Source organism: Stegodyphus dumicola, chromosome 9, assembly GCF_044657685.1.
Source record: "Stegodyphus dumicola isolate Sdum_Otavi_A_Nest chromosome 9, ASM4465768v1".
NCBI classification, from domain to species: domain Eukaryota; kingdom Metazoa; phylum Arthropoda; class Arachnida; order Araneae; family Eresidae; genus Stegodyphus; species Stegodyphus dumicola.
The window spans coordinates 127,759,616-127,777,196 of NC_140776.1; the positions used below are offsets into that span (position 1 = coordinate 127,759,616).

The window sequence follows — 17,581 nt, forward strand, 5'->3', positions numbered from 1 at the left end:
CACATATGCCATGTGATGGTAGGTGACACTTCCAAACATGATGATTTGGCATTTAATTTTCCATCAATGTCAATTTTGTCCCCAGACACAGTCTGAAGGTAATGCAGCACAACGTTCAGATAATGCAGCACAATGTTCAAATGGTAATGCAGCACAGCGTTCAGATGAGTTTACTTTCCAGCTGTTAAGTCAAATCCTTTTGGATGATGGTAACATTGACTTCTTTATTGGTGGTTATATTGCAGGGAACTCTACTGATAGGTCCCATTATGAAGATTTCATTACAGTCGCCACTCATTGCAGAAATCTGAAATGCTTTATAATAAGGTTTCTCACTACCTGGCAAACCTTGACCCCCACAAGATGGCCACTAATTAGTTTCCCACCTTCTTGCTGGGAGCACTCTTATCTTCTGTGCCCTGGGGTGTTCTGAAGTTCATTCATACCTGGCCTTCAGGAGCACAATTCCAGCCCTTTAGGGTTGGTTTCTTGTCACTCCTATTTCCACAGCAAGGCAATGATTTGTCTGGTTAAATCACCTTGGTGAGCAGTCACTTGATCCACTGGTACCTGGACTTGAGGATGGGGTGGTGATCTATATGAGTTATTTGCTGGACTCTTTTGAATTTCATGGGTACACTAAAACTCTTTTAAATCCTTGACATGCCCCATTCGCAGGGATTGCTGTATTTCACAACCTCAATGCCACTGATGAAGTACTGCAGGGTCAGAATTTCCCTTGTTTCTGACGGGCAGTCAAAAAAGGCAAAATGAGACAGCCTTTCAATGTTTGCGGTGATCTCCTGGAGTGTTTCCATGGGTTCCTGTTGGCAAGACTTTATCTGAAGCCTGCTACAGTCTTTTAAACACTTTTTGTGAAAGCATAGCTCTTACATGGCAAATAGAGCTTCAAAACCTAACCTCTGGTTCTTGAACAGAGTTTGAAGAATATCCGCTGAGTATGCTCTCAGAGAAGCAGTGAGATGGTAAGCCTTAGCTTAAAAATCCCACCCATTCACATCTACCACTATAGAAAATTTTGTCTTATATACTTGTCAGAAGGTCTTACCATTACATAGAGATAGCTTTAGAGAGGGATGAGAAGGTGTGGATGAAAATTTAAAACAAACCAGAATTGCTTCCTATTGTCACTATGAAATTCTTTACAGGATCAACTTCTTTGGTAACTGCAGAAACTCTGTAGTCAATTTGTTGTTCCATGGCCAGATACTCTTTTTCTTGAAGTTCTCTAAATTTATCTTCAACTGTGTCTATTCTGCCTTCCATAGCTTTGGATTTGTTTTCTATTATGGACATCTTTCTTCATTTCCTCTTGACCTGCTTTTATCTCTTCTTTCGTGGATTCTTGACCAGATTTGAGTTCTTCTTTAATGGATTCATGGCTAGCTTTCATTTCTTCTTTAGCAGAGTTGATGGCTTCTTTCATCTCCTCTACGCCCACATTTATCTCTTCTTAAACAGATACTTGTCTTGTTTTCATCTCTTCTTTGTTGGAGTTAACAGCTCCTTCCACCTTTTCTTCGAATGCTGCAGAGGCAGTCACCAGCAGTTTTACTTGCTCTTCTATCACTCTTGTCACTGGTATTCAGTATCACTTCTGACACAAAAATTGTTGCGTGTGTAGGGGTTTGTAATAGATTGAATGCACATAGTTTAAATGACAGGTTGATAAAATTTATATTATTAAAAGAAACACTTCAGAGTTCTGGAAGTTTCCCATAAATAATCGTACAATTGTGCATAGTATAACCGAGTACAAACAGTAGTTACTCTTTAAACTGCTAACAGCATTAAACACAAAGTAATGCAAAGCGCTTCTAAAAGACAAAGCTTTCACTGATATCTCAATACTCCAATATCACTCTGAACTAACAACTCACAACAACTGACAGCAGATGATCTCTCTGGCCTTATACAGTTTTCACTCGGCCACTGAGAAATGTCTAGTACTTCTAAAATTTATTGGAAGGTATATGAGAGCCGTGTATGGTTATAGTTTCAAATTAAACCGACTACAGTTATTCAATTACAGTACCTATTATGGTGATACAGGGACCAGAATAAATGCCGCCAAGTTTGGTGACATTTGGCAATTTCTCGCAAAATTAACACGATAGCCATTTACTCAAGGTTAAATACATTTGTCCATGCATTCTTATTTTTTCTGACAGAGCATCTTCTCTCTAGATTTACTCAGAGCATCTTCTTCATTTATGTTTTAATAAATAAACATTTAATCCAGCAGAAAAGGGGGGGATTTGAATCAAATTCTTGATTTTCTAGCTTGAGAATTTTTTAATATTCGAGTACGCTATAGTCTCATTAATAAACATCATTAAAATTCTATTGTAATACACAAAATTAACACTTTTATGATAATTAGCTAAATACATCATTGTACTTACCTTTTTATTAATGATGCAATATCCAACAAAAATGTATATGCCCGTTATACACGAGAAAATTGAAAAAATATAATGCAAAACTTCCAAAGATTCATTGACAGATAAAATAGCCAAGACCCAAGTTGCACCCAACAATGGCAGTAGAATTATTCCAAGCCACAACACTGTCCTGAAAATATGCATATGAAAATAAATTATATGTCTTTTAAAATATAAACCAAAAACTTTTATAACAAGAAAAAACATGAGTTACATATCTGGTAAAAATGAAGTGAAAATTATCTTACATTTCACTAACATATCTTTATGAAAAAAAATTAGAAACACCTTTAAGATGACTTCAAAATTTTTGGATAAATGCATTATGTTATGTTACCACAACATGATGTATCCACAAGCATATATCAACTTGGCAGATGTTCAAACTATGCAAAACATGGACGTTTTTAGTTTTTCTTGCATGAAGGCTATAACTAGTTCTCAGAGTGTTGCTATTTGGCAAAATGTAAGATTTTCACAGAAAATTTGCAAATATAACACTGACTTTTGTTGCTTGATTTCTAACCTAATATTTGTTTGACATGTTATTTTATCTTAAAATATATGATATTTAATTTATTTTTTAAATTAAATTGATCTGTAACTGGTCACGCTCCTTCTCCGGCTGAATTCCAACATGTGTTGCTATGAGTTTCTCCTAGTTATAAGAGGCATAATGTGACCTTTATACAAACAACAAATGTGATTTCTATATGAGGAACCCGCTATGCAGTTTTCCCAATTGCACAGAGCATTACTCATATCTGCTTTGTGTGCATGTGCTAGAATGTTGATAATTTGCAGATCTGAACATGTAGCACCTTTAAACAAATCTGATATTTGTTGCAATGTGTAGTGCCTTCACAGTGAAGCAATTTTAATGGCTTGCAGAAAAGGGGGTCTTGTTGAATTGAAATGCAGCAGAAGGATGCACAACTTAAAGTTTAAGAAATTCAGAAGGTAAGGTAAGGTAAGGGTTTAAACCCTTACATAAAATTAAATATTATATAAAAATATATATATATATATATAAAAATGACCCTTATATAAAAAAAATGACTTTTTAAGAAATAAAGATGCATTTTTAGATTAACAACATTAAAACACATATTATACTTTATTAAAATAAAAACAAACCTTAAATTTCCAAAATCCATAACAGTATCTTTAATCTGCACACTTGCTCTTATTGCCATAGCGAAAACACCAAGATTTAACTAAAAGAATGAAAGTATTCAGCAGTATATCATTAGAAGATTGCACTGGAATTAAAATGACATTTAATATTCCCTCAATTAATTAATTATGCTAATAAGATAAGTAACTATAGTACTCTTCTTACCTTACAGTTTTAAAAGATAATGATAAATACTTGATAATATGATCCTTAGGAAATATAAGTACATTTCCTAAGGATTTAAATCTTAATTAAAAATCTTTTAATAGTCTATTTAATCGAAATAAATTAAAATACTAATAATTTCTAATACACACAACTGATAGAGGCTTGAAGATTCTTGGGCAAGAAACACTAGTTCTTCTTGTACTTGCTCCATCTCTTTCATGTTTCCTAGGAAGTTATTTTAAAAGAGAACGGTTTCCAGGATAGGATTAAAAACGTTAAATGAATTCAATAAAGTGCTGCGCAGGTGCCAATGCTGGGCTAAGCATATAGCAACAGTAGAGGACTTTGACATAAATAGCAAAGATTAAACTATTAAATCATGTCTATTATTTTAATAAAATTCAGTCTGGGAATTAAATGAACAGCTCTTATTATGAATTTAAAGGCAAGTTTTAGCTCATTTTATTTCACTTCTGTATATATAATGTACATTACTTAGCTGTCTCATTCTACTGACTACATCAATATAGTGTATTAATGGAAGAGTTGGAGAGATAGTATGCTGTCATACCAATGATATGAAATTTTTGAAAGTACTTTAGCTTCTAAAGTAACAATAAATGAAGAATACCTACATATGGTTTAAAATATTACTCACTTGAATAATTTTGCATTGAAACAATCTTTCTACTATTTAATAAATATTTTTCTCCTTGTCTCCAGTTTTGGTAGCAATGTGTGTTTTTGTAGCAATACGCGTTATTCACGCATTTAAATATGATCAGCATTTCTAAAATGTTTTGAGTCTTCATTGCTGAGTTTAGTAAAATCTTATTTATTTCAATTTTTTAATGTGGGTAATATTTTTATATTAAAAAAAAATTGTCAATGTACATCACAGGTTTTTCATTACAATTACTGATTATATGAATTCAAATGAAAATGCTTTAACAGTTATTATGTATCAGATTCCATACTACTTTGATTAAAAAATTTATTTTTTATTACTTTTATTAAAAAACATATATCTTATTAAAAGACATATGTCTTAAAAACTGTATGTGTTTCTGCCCTTGACTATCACTAGCTTATTTTGACCTTCAAATTAGATATTTGAATTCACCTAATGGACGAATTTAAGCCATATTTAAATTTACCTCAAATGGTAGCATATTATTTCTCATTTTATATCACCTCCTTTGGTGGATTGACTGAATGAAAAAAAATTATGGAGACCTTGCAATAAAAATATATCAGAACTTCCAATTATCTGGGATTAGGATTATTCAACTATGGCAAAGCACACGAGGGCTATCTGCCTAAAGGGAGGGATGCCTTCGTGGAGGACTTTCTAAGCGAAACTGGCTCGTATACACGTTACACATGGGGAAAACCACGAAAACGGCCATGCAGCCAGCCCGTTCGTGGGATTCGAACCTCAGACCGAACTACCAGTGTTCAGCGTCTTTAACGCTCGGCCGCTGGTGGGCCCAATTATCTGAACCTTAAAATATATGGCTCATTCACTGTTCTTTCTAAGCTCAGAAAATAACTAAGCATTTTGTTAATTTATTTGCTCATTTTAAATTCTTTTATTAATTTAAATTAAATAAAAAACATATATAATTTTAAGAAGCTGTTCAATTAAGTTAGATGAATATGCATAAATAAGGATCAGAGTGTAATATTTGATAAATATCCATACCAAAACATTAATGGAAAAGCATTTACTTGCTGCTTATGTGCTTATTGTTTACTTGTTAAAATTTTGGATCTATGCCAATAAATATTAGTTATACTACTTTTCATTTTAGTCAAAAAATAAATGGATCATATGTTTAGGCAAATGAAAAGTAATTTTATTATTTAATTTTGCTGACAAAAGTGTGTTTAATGATCTAGTTTTAAAGAAATAAAAATATTTTCCTTTTAAAAAAAATCACATAATATTTCTTGAACTAAAATAAAATATCAAAAATTTCTTTTTTACATCATTATACGGAAAAATTGTCAAAATTGTTTTCATGATGTTTCAACTAACTCAGTATGAAACACTTTTGATCACACATTAAACACCCAGACAATGCCAATCTTGATTAATGTCCAGGTGTTTAGGTAGAGTTTCTGATTTGAGCAGAACCAAAGTAATCATATAATTTCGCATAACACTGTTTTTTTGCTCAGAAACACAAGAAATGTGAGTATTGGAGCCCTAATGAAAACTATGTCAAAGATATCAAAATATTGCGGAGAACAATTAATTTCATTTCCTACTGATCAAAGTTTGTTGACTGTAACTCCACTTATAGAGTTATTTATGAGAACATTTTGAAAGATTCTATTTGCAGTGCTACAAACCTACAAATACTTTATACATAGTGTATACTTTAGAATTGTCTAAAATATTATTTAATTATTCTGGAAAACTCCTTTATGCTGCACATAATATAAATCACCCAACTACAGCTAGAAATGGTTGTTCGAACATGAAATCTTGAATGGCTTTACTGCATCAATTCATTATAATTACTTACCAAAACTACAAAGCAGATAGGTCCCACAAGACTCCATACGACACTTTCATAAATAGAAAGCCAGCAACTGCAGAAGAAAAAAAAGTTGTTTTAATATTCTTTTATGCTTAAATTTAATAACACAAACTGAATTTCCTGACATGCTTTGAACATATACAAATAAAGCATATCAATCATGTAAAAATTTGAATGGACATTTTTGCTTCCTTGTGAGAAGTAAAGGAAGTACTGTAATCATGAAAAATTTTGGGCATCATATTTCAAAGGAAATACCTATTTTGACTATTTTTGTGTGATGCATATACGGACTGAAATTTGTATATGGAACTACTATAACTTCTAGTAATTACATTAAATTTAATTAACACCTCCCCTTTTCATTACACTCGGCACTATATACGCACTTACCCAGCTTTTATTTTTGCAACTGTTGGTCGTACAAAAGTGTTTTAAATGATAAAAATATTCAGGTTTTGGCAATGTCAAATTTAAAGAAAAATTAGTTTTGGACAAATAATGAAATCTAACACTGAATGCAAGCTGCAAGTTCCTATATTTATATTAGAGAAAGTTTTATACTCACCACAAAAAAATAAAAGTACCAGATGTTTGACTCCCGTACGAAAAAAATTGACCTGGATATTTAAATTCAAAATTTTCAATTTTTGATGTAATTTGCACCTTACTTTGAGGCATCAGTTAAGTTATAGTCAACTTATACTGCTCAGCTATAGTTAATAACTGATCAGTATAAGTTAGAATATTCAAGGGAGTAAGTTTAAATGAAGTAGGGCAAAAATGCATATAATTTAGCAGGCTGCACATGAGAGTCATGTGGTGTCCACATCAGATTTTTTAATAAAGAATTTCAATTATTTTCCATAAAATTTATTTTCTGAGAGGATTCTTAGTAGATCTAAAGAAAAAAATTTATGGATTAAAATAAATCCTTACAATCTCTGCAGAATATTAATTTTGACTTTGTATGATAATGACTAAATAATTCACTTCAAAATTCTTTTTTACACTTGTTAAAGAGTCTAACATAGAAAAAGCTTGGTTAGTCATCATGCAAAATAAATAAGCACATAATAAAAAATACCTAAGAATGTATACACACAAAAATATAAACAAATCTGCATACCAAAAGCAATATTATTTTTAAAGTCATTAATAAATAAAACATACTGCAAATATCGTAATCATAAAATAAAACATCCTGTAATGAAGCAACATGCTAAATCCAAGTGAATCTATTAAAATACTTTAAAATACAAAAGAACTTTTATTATGAACCTAATCGGATTACTATTTTTAGCTTTCTATAGGAATTTTTATGAATATTTGATGTAAATACAGTACAAAGTCTTTAATCCGGACTTCGGCGATTCCGTATTAGGGTTTTTTTCGAATTATAGATCATCAATATAAATCTGGTAAGATGGCATGCAGAAATTATAAAATTAAAAATATTAAACCGTAATTTATGAAATAAAAAGCAATTATGATCTAAAAAATATCAAAATTTACAAAAAAAAAAAAAAAAAAAAAAAAAAAAGCTTAATATTTATTTGTTTACTTTATTAAACATTTCTTTCAATGTAAGTTGTTTAAGTTGCTTCATTTTTTGTGCTAATACTTTCTCTTTAATTCTATAAACAGACATAATTTTTTGTTCAGTTCCATTGTTCAAATCCTGTAATTGCTGTGTCGAGAATACCGAGTAACTTGTCAATGGAAATTTTTTCATTTTCAATAACCTCTCTGTCACTTTCTTCGCTATCGGAAGCGGTACATCGAAACATGCTTTCGCTTTGTAGATCCTTTGGCAGCTCCAGAATCGGAAATGCTTTTTGACATAATCGAAAGTTGAAGCTTACTTTTTATAAAATTGGTGTAACAGTCTGCAAAAAATAATAAGCCGGATCCAATTAGAAGATTAAGGAACAACACAATCTGCAACATTAACTGAATTATATAATTTTAGCCTAGTTTATACCATTCATTATACGTTAAACGCGCATACATAAAGGTATTATGCACATGCGTAAACGCATTACGCATGCGCAGAAAGTTTGTAGCTTTGAGGTCCGGATTATCGATCATTCCGGATTATGGATGTCCGGATTAAAGACTTTGTACTGTATTTTAATTCTAGTGGAAAACATTTGAAAATTCTTATGGGTGACTCTCTAAAGTATGACTTTTTAAACTTTTTTCAGTTGTGCCCCTTTTTTTATCACTGAGATTTTTTTCACAACCCCCAGGAAATTTTTAAGACATAGAACAATATTAAAAATTTAAATAAGTAACAGACAAAATGACAGCATCACGTGCAAAGCAAGTAAAATGAACGTTTATATTATAAAAAGAATACGTCAAAATGTTTTAATTTTTTCTTTGTCTGTATTGTCTTATCTTTATCTATTTTCAGATACATTGTGTAAAAATATTTGGTAACTGTAAAATTATTATAATATAATAAGTTAAAGAAATATCAAAACTGCTAAAATTTTTGGCGACCCCCTGCTGCAGGTCCTGTGACTTCCATGGGGGTCATGACCCACAGTTTAAGAAACTCTGCTCTAAAGGAATCTAATTATACTGCAATATTACATACTGTTTATACTGCCATGAAACTGCTATTTGGGCAGGGTATTAAACTAGTTGCCAGGAATAGTGGCAAATTTAACAAGTGGAATTCCACTTCACCTGAACTTTTGGGCTCACCTGATTATAAGACATAGAATATGTTTACTATTTAAAAAAAAAAATTACAATGGTAATTCAGTATGCAGATACTTTGAAATATGTCCTGTTCAAAGCAAAAGTTTTGTTTGATATATGATACTTGCATGGAATATGACTCAGGTCATGACTGTGTGCACTACACCTGTTTACTCCTTTCAAAACAATGCATGACTGCCCATGAGCATCAACATGCCTGTTGCTACTATTCAATAAACAATGTACACTGTAATTCTGAATTTTCTGGTGAACTATTTTTTTTCCTAATTTTTGAGTAACTTAAAGTTTATTAACAATAAATTTTGAGCAAGTTACTGAGAAGAGTCAGACAACAAAGAAAATGGCTAGGATTACTGTGGAGGTGAAAAAAGAGATTGCTGAAAAATATGAAAATGGCTTGCATATCAGGGACTCAGCTATTGCACACCATATTCTAAGTATGATGCTGCTTATGATGATAAAAAAAGACATTATTTAATTGGCTAAATTTACAAAGGGGGTGAAATCGATTACCAAACAAAGATTAGAGATGTTGGAGCACATTGAAAAATTGCTTTAAATCTTGAAAGCAGAAAAACATTTATGTGCAGTATCATCTGTAGCGTTTCATTTATGTACAGCACATATTTCACCCCTGAATTTATATTTTAGTATTAAACAGAGTTATAATAACAACAATAAGATACCTTTATAAGAATAGATTAATTATTTTCCCCTTATTTCTTCTTAGAAAAGTTTGGTATACATCCATTGATCTAGAATGATGCATACAATGGTACTACTGTATATGATTTAGAATTCAGGCAGTTCGTGATTGCAACTTATGTGACAGCATCTGACCAGGAATCAAATGCAAGACAGATTCACAAAGTTATACAATATTCTGTCAATCACTGGCTTAGTTTTTGAACACATGAAGCTATCTCAAAACGTTAAATTAAATCTAGTTCATGTTAGAGGATTTAAATGAAAAGAAACATCACTGTAGATTATAGTATTTTAAAGCTGTCAAATAGTAATATTTGTCCTAATATGAATATATTAGGATAAATATTAATAATAATAGATTATATAAATATATTTTTTAAAATGTTATTTTACTTTATTAATCAGAAATAAATAAAGAAACCAACATTGAGTTCCTTATATAACTTTGAATATTTAAATTATAAAAAGGGGCTCGAGCTGCATAATTTCAATACATGGGTTTACAAAAGGAAATAAAAAATTTAAACAGCATTGTAATAACAATAATCAAAGAAAAGAAAAAGGATGCTCACAAAAAATAATTCCCATATTGGTCTGCTCTAACACCAACTGAGAGACCTACAACAATCGCTGGAGCACCTGAAAAGTAATATCAGATTATATTAATCAAGTTAAGATGTTATTCATTTACACTTTACACAAAGTGATGTGATGTACACAGATGATAAGCTTCTCCCCCAAAAAGAAATTCCATGCTAGCTTTGCAGCTAGGATAGCTGCAGAGTCCATAGAAAGGTAATGCGAATGAATAATTTAATTCAATGATAAATAAACTCTTGGATAATATTTCAGATTTTAGAATATATTATGAGCATATTTCCCCCTTATAATAAATGAATTATTCACATTATATACAATATGTCTCACTGCCTGATGCCAAGACTTTAGCTATATGGTAGACTTCAGTTTCTATGACAATTCCAGAAAAGGTACAGAATTAGAAAAATCTGCTTGATTTGGGAGGACTTTATATTGGGGGGAAAAAGAATATGATGTAAAGCACAAAAAGCTTTGCAATGGTGGTGCCAGTTGAATACTAATGCTATCTTCTTGTTTAGAGCTGAACTTTGAAAAATATTACTTATTTTGCCACACCTTCAGACTTTTAATTCAGCAGAATTTGTATATATCTATTGTTGCGTGCGTACGGGTTTGTTATGAAATGAATGCACAAGTCCGATGAAAAATGAACAAAAATTTTTTATTATCACAACAAAAATGCTTAAATTTTCTCAAATTATCATGCAGTATTACAATATCTCACAGTAGTTATCTTTTAACTACTCAAATGTCCAATAGAACGTAATTCAAAACAGCTAAAGAACGCTAATCCGCGAATTCGCTACAATCAACAAGAGCAGTTTTCTAAACAACAACAAACTAAGCATCTACTACTACAAACTGAGATGTTTTCCTCCTTTTATAAGATTTTAAAATCACGCGCTAAAATTTTCCAGTACTTTCTCGAAATCAAAAAGAGATATTTATTTATTTAATGCACGCGCTCTTGTACTTTCAATTTTCCGGCTTAGCTTTCTTTTAATGTTCGTCATGCGCTGCACTGCGCGAGAAATAAAACCAATTAATTTATAATTGAACTAATATTAGCTTTTTAAATACCAAATTCGTAACACTGCCCCCTTCCCAAGGACTGCACGTCCCGGGCAGTACAATCCCTAGACAGGAAGCTAAATTTACAACTGTGGCATAAATGCATTAATAAGCATTACATTACAATAATAAACAACATGAACAATAAATGCAATACATAAAACAAATAAAATGCTATCAAATTCAAATCAAATACTAAATGCAAATCAAATACTAAATACAAATCAAATCAAAGACGCATTTAAAAACAAAATGGACCATGGTCTTATACTATTTACAATTATTTACATTATGTACTATGGCCATAGTAATAAGCTAACCTGTCGTAAGAGTTCGAAGACTAACGGATCCGAACCACGACGTCATTCGTGTTCAGCACTGTATATGGACCATCCGAAGGTGACTGTAATTTAGGACTCAGTCCTTTTCGTTGAATAGGGTTCCACAACCACACCTTGTCTCCTTTGTTGGATCTCTGTCTAGTAGCTCTTGTGTCGCATCTGGTCTTCATTTTCTCCGTCGCCAAGTTGACTCGCTTTCGTGCAGAACGGTGCATCCCCTCAAACCGGGCCTAAGCATCTTGGATGTGTTCCTCAGGCGATGAAGGCGCATCCGTAGGGCGACTAAACAGGCGGTCACAAGGCAGACGAAGGTCTCGGCCGAAGAGCTTCTGGGATGGAGAATAGCTGGTAGTCTTGAGTTTCTTTTCGACCCTGGTATGATTTCGGCAGCTTCCCGAGGTCGATCTTTCGGACAAGGCATCGACATTTCCAGGCGAGGATCCCTTTTGAGGATGGATAGTCATGCCATCAGATGCTGAAAGCAGCTTATTGTTTTTGAAATCTAAGGAAAAATTGTATTTCCTTAAAAAGTCCAATCCGAGTATGCATGGATCTGTGATATCCGCCACATAAGCCGTGTGATGGTAGGCGGCACTTCCAAACGTGATGTTTACGTTTAACTTCCCAGTTATGTCGATCTTATCACCAGACGCAGTCTGAAGGGTAACACAGGATGGCGTCCAAATAAGTTTATCTTTAAACTGTTCAGCTAAATCTTTCCTAATGATGGTAACATTAGCTCCTGTGTCAATGATCAATCATATCGCAAGGAACTCCATCGATATTCCCATTAATGGACATTCCGTTACTGTTGCCACTCATTGTATAAATTTTAAGCGCTTTAAAACAAGGTTTTTCATTATCTGGCAACCTCCGTTCCTTGATATGGTCATTAATTTGTTTCCTGCGTCGTTGCTCAGAAATTGTCTTAATTTTCGTACCCTGGGGTGTTCTGCAATTCTTTCGTACGTGGCCTTCAGCTCCACAGTTCCAGCACTTTGGTTTCTTGTCAGTCCTTTTCCTTCCCGTGGCATTTAATTGTCTGCTTAAATCGTATGCCTTATTTTCCGTGCTCTGAGGAGTTCTGCAGTTCCTTCGTAGGTGGCCTTCAACACCGCAAGTCCAGCACTTTAGAGTCGGTTTCGTTTCACCACTATTCCGTCTTAAAGCATTCACTGGTCTTGTCAACTCATCCGTTTTATTATCCATGCCCTGGGGTGTTCTGCAATGCCGTCGTAGGTGACCTTCAGAACCACATCTCCAACATCTTACAGCCACTTTGTTCTCACTGCTACTCTGTATCAAAGCATCGACATGTCTGGATAAATCATCTAAACGAGCCATCAATTGGTCCCCTGGGTCGTGGACTCGCACAGCTCTGACTGGGTAGCGATCTCTAAGAGTTGCCTGCTGGGCTGCCTCCAATTTCACGGCGTACAACAGAGCGCTTTTTACATCCTTTACATCTGCCATTCGTAGGGCCTTCTGTATTTCGGGATCCCGGATCCCATCGATGAAATATTGCAGGGACAGGATTTCCCTTGTTTCTGTCGGGCACTCCAAAAAGGCGTGATGTGACAGCCTTTCAACATCCGTGGCGAGCTCCTGAAGTGATTCGGTGGGCTTCTGTTGATGGGATTTTAATTGAAGCCTGCTGTAGTCTTTTAAACATTTCTCACCAAAGCGCAGCTCCAAGGCGCCAGACAGGCTTCGAAATCTAACCTTTTGTTTTCGGGAAGAATCTGAAGGATATCCGCTGCGTCGGCTCTTAAAGAAGCGGCGAGATGACAGGCCTTAGCTTGGGAATCCCATCCATTCGCATCCGCAACGATAGAAAACTGGGTCTTGTACACTTGCCAGGATGTCTTCCCATCATATGTGCATAGCTTCAGAAATGGACGAGCAGGCATCGGTAAGAATTTAAAATCATCATTCTTGCTTCCTGCCGTCGCTACAAATTTCTTTAAAGTTTCCATTTCTTTGGCAACTGCAGAAACTCTCTCATCAATTTGTTGTTCGACTTGGTGTTGGACGGCACAAACTCTTCCTTCAAGTTGTTCCTCCACAGCCGAAACTCTCCCTTCTATATGTTCTTTTACAGAAGAAACTTTTTTTTCTATTTCTTCTTTCACCGAAGAAACTCTTTCTTCAATTTGATCTTTTACGAAAGAAACTTTTTCTTCAATTTGTCCAACTTTATTTTCAACTGTGTCAATTCTGCCTTCCATAGCTTCAAATTTATTTTCTATTATGCAGGTAATTTCTCTTTTCATTTCTTCTTGACATGCTTCAATCTTTTCTTGACCAGCTTGAACGGCTTTCATTTCGTCCTTAACGGATTCCTGGCCCAATTTCATTTCTTCTTTAAATGAGGCAAAGGCTGATATTAACTGCCTTAATTGCTCTTCCATCGCTCTTGTTATTGGCATTCAAATCCCACCGCTGCCACCAAAAATTGTTGCGTGCGTACGGGTTCGTTATGAAATGAATGCACAAGTCCGATGAAAAATGAACAAAAATTTTTTATTATCACAACAAAAATGCTTAAATTTTCTCAAATTATCATGCAGTATTACAATATCTCACAGTAGTTATCTTTTAACTACTCAAATGTCCAATAGAACGTAATTCAAAACAGCTAAAGAACGCTAATCCGCGAATTTGCTACAATCAACAAGAGCAGTTTTCTAAACAACAACAAACTAAGCATCTACTACTACAAACTGAGATGTTTTCCTCCTTTTATAAGATTTTAAAATCACGCGCTAGAATTTTCCAGTACTTTCTCGAAATCAAAAAGAGATATTTATTTATTTAATGCACGCGCTCTTTTACTTTCAATTTTCCGGCTTAGCTTTCTTTTAATATTCGTCACGCGCTGCACTGCGTGAGAAATAAAACCAATTAATTTATAATTGAACTAATATTAGCTTTTTAAATACCAAATTCGTAACACTATTAATAAAATGATATTTGCTCATGCCTAATGCCACAATGGGATTGTTAGCAATTGCATAGTGTAATAAAACCACTCACTTGAAGTGGAAATAAGGTAGCAACGTACTACACACAGAAAATATTCCCGATTTGTCTTCAAATTTTGTACACACTTTTGGTCTGATGGTTTATGCTGATTGGCAGACAAGAGTTTACAGGTTACCTCTAGTTGATGAAAAATGTGCTTCAAATGGTGGACAATATTCGACTTGATGAATAATGCCACCAACAAAAGCTTCTTTCACTCTCCAAATTGAAAGCAAATTGAAAGTACTTTGAAATTAGTATAAATATGGGTGACCAATTTAGTTACTTTAAAAAAAACTAAAGTGAGTTAAATAAAGTTCTCACAAAAAAGTTATCAGATATCCTGACGACAATCACCTTAAAACTTTCAAAGGCAGATAAGCACACAAACAAAATGACAAGAGTGATGTGTAACATTTCATAATTGCTTTTAGTCTCCAGAGAAGGGCATATAAAGCAAGGCGTGCACTTGTGGATATTTCCAACTACAGGCTGGGGAACATAATGTATAAAGCATTCCAGTACCAACAATACCCAAACATAAAATTAAAAATTTTTCTCAACATAAATTTACACATACCATACATGTGCATCATTCCATCACATGGTAAAGTGCTGAAAGCATAGTTGATGCATGCATCACAATCACAGAAGTGGCTCACAGACTGAAACATTGCAAATGTCAGGGATGGTTAAGTTTTATGTTCAGAATGGAAGGGATGCTTTAAGTGGTGAAAGAAATATGTTCTGGGGTCTAAAACTGGGGATGCACACTCAGACAGCTACAGCAGCTTTTGTTCACTCAAGATGCTTTCTCCATAAGGGAATAATGAATTCTGTGTTATATGCTTTCTGAAATTTGGTATACAGAAGCTGGGAAAATCGTGCCATTTCCTGTTCCGTATGCTACCATGTTAACAGCCATGATAATTTGCCACACTTTCTTTGGCTTATCTAAGGGCAACGCCTGCTGTGAATTTTGTTGCTATAACAGGGTAAACAATTTCCATACAAAGTTGCTTGTCAATGTAGAACCATGTTGTCTGTCAGGTACTTCTACATCCCCCATCACTAATATTTGTACACATGAGGATTGTAAGCTATTTGGCTAATTACACAACACACTTATTACTCCAGAACACTACTTGCTAATAATGAAGTAGGCCTGCGTTCTGTATCACACTTTTCAAACAACAACCACAGCTATGTAGTGCATATTCAATCTACTAGGCATCCCCTCTTCACACAATGGTCTTTATAACTCTCAGGTAAATATATTATGATTTCAATTTGTTAAGTACAAGCATTTCAGTTTATATGCTTTGTTGTGGGGGTAAAATGTTGCATGTCCTGTTTTGTTCATAAACTCATCCACTCCTAAACATTCCATGACAAATCTTGTTAGGAAGTCCAATAGCTTCATTTCTTAGAAATGTTTTTCAAAAATATAATACTCATATTGATACAGAAATAATGCAGAATGGATGAATTCTTATGAAAAATATTTTGAAATGAAATTCACTAAAAAATAATTAGAAACAAGACAACCAAATGGATAAATCCATACATTACTCTATATGCAAATGGCTAGATAACAGCATATCAGTTGTAAAAGTTTATAAAATTACTAATATATAACACTTATAAAAATTTATTTTTACTTTATGCTATTTACTTTATGCTAGTGAGAAATATAAATCTTAATTTTTAATAACATAAAAAGAAGAAGGAATATGAGATAACTCAGCACTTGGATACATGATACATCACTACTCTCACTTAGATAGTCCATGTATTTCCACTACCTAATTTCTAATGATTCCATGCACCATTGTCACTGCCACTGCCTGTAAACCTTCCAGTGTATTCAACTGTCTCACTTTTGGAAGATAAAATAAAATTATGTATGCTATTTTTATTTATATAGGCTGTTTATTTATCAAATCATTCTAACTCCTAATGTTGTTTTTAAGTTTTATGCATTAGTTAGTAAGGATTTGGCAGGTTTTAACATCTCTAAGAAAATTTAAAAAATTTTACCATGCAAATTAATGGTAATTGCTTCTTTGTTTTATATCATTTTGGTTTAGAATAGTATCACAGGCATGCTCTAAATTTGTAAAGCATATATATTATTTGTACTAATCAATATTTTATGCAGGAAAATTATTTTCAATAAAAGATAGAAAGTTTCTTGAAAGAAAAATTTTTGTCTTTCTTTTCAGTAGTTAAAATAATAGTATGATGGTTAAAATCATTTTAAGGATACATGTTCTTTAGAGGTATATTTAGTTATGACACAAATTAAGACTAAAATGTCTATTTTTAACATAAGATAACAATAAATTAAATACATTTTTATCTGGATTATTTATTTGTTAATGTTCATTATTTTTAATAAAATTCCATTAAACAACAAACATTAGTGTCATTTAAAGTTAATTTTTAACTTCTAGTTGCATATTTTTAGATAATAAAAGAAATCTACCATATCCAATTGAATAGTAAAACCGCATCTGTCCGTGATTAATATCTCTCATTTCAGTAAGCATTCTATATATGTGAACAGCTTCAAGGAACATCCAGGAAAACACACACAAGAACATGTAGTGCAACATGATAGCCACCACTTTACAGGGAAACTAAAATAAAAAAAAAAAAAAAAAAAATTGAAGCATATATTTCTAGGAAAATATTGTCAGTCACTACAAATTACTTAATGCAATAAGACCATTGTAATGCACT

General features: G+C 33.1%; 1 protein-coding gene across 2 annotated transcripts in view; it reads right to left on the reverse strand.

The window, feature by feature from the left end:
• Positions 1 to 17,581, reverse strand: part of stan (Protocadherin-like wing polarity protein stan) — a 602,571-nt gene that overhangs the window by 29,364 nt on the left and 555,626 nt on the right. For both annotated transcript variants that reach the window (XM_085824086.1, XM_085824085.1), the window contains 5 exons: positions 17,325 to 17,478; positions 10,373 to 10,439; positions 6,345 to 6,411; positions 3,603 to 3,682; positions 2,427 to 2,595 (listed from right to left, as the gene is read on the reverse strand). In XM_085824086.1, the coding sequence (XP_085680212.1) occupies positions 2,427 to 2,595; positions 3,603 to 3,682; positions 6,345 to 6,411; positions 10,373 to 10,439; positions 17,325 to 17,478 (537 nt within the window). The remainder of the gene's footprint in view (positions 1 to 2,426; positions 2,596 to 3,602; positions 3,683 to 6,344; positions 6,412 to 10,372; positions 10,440 to 17,324; positions 17,479 to 17,581) is intronic.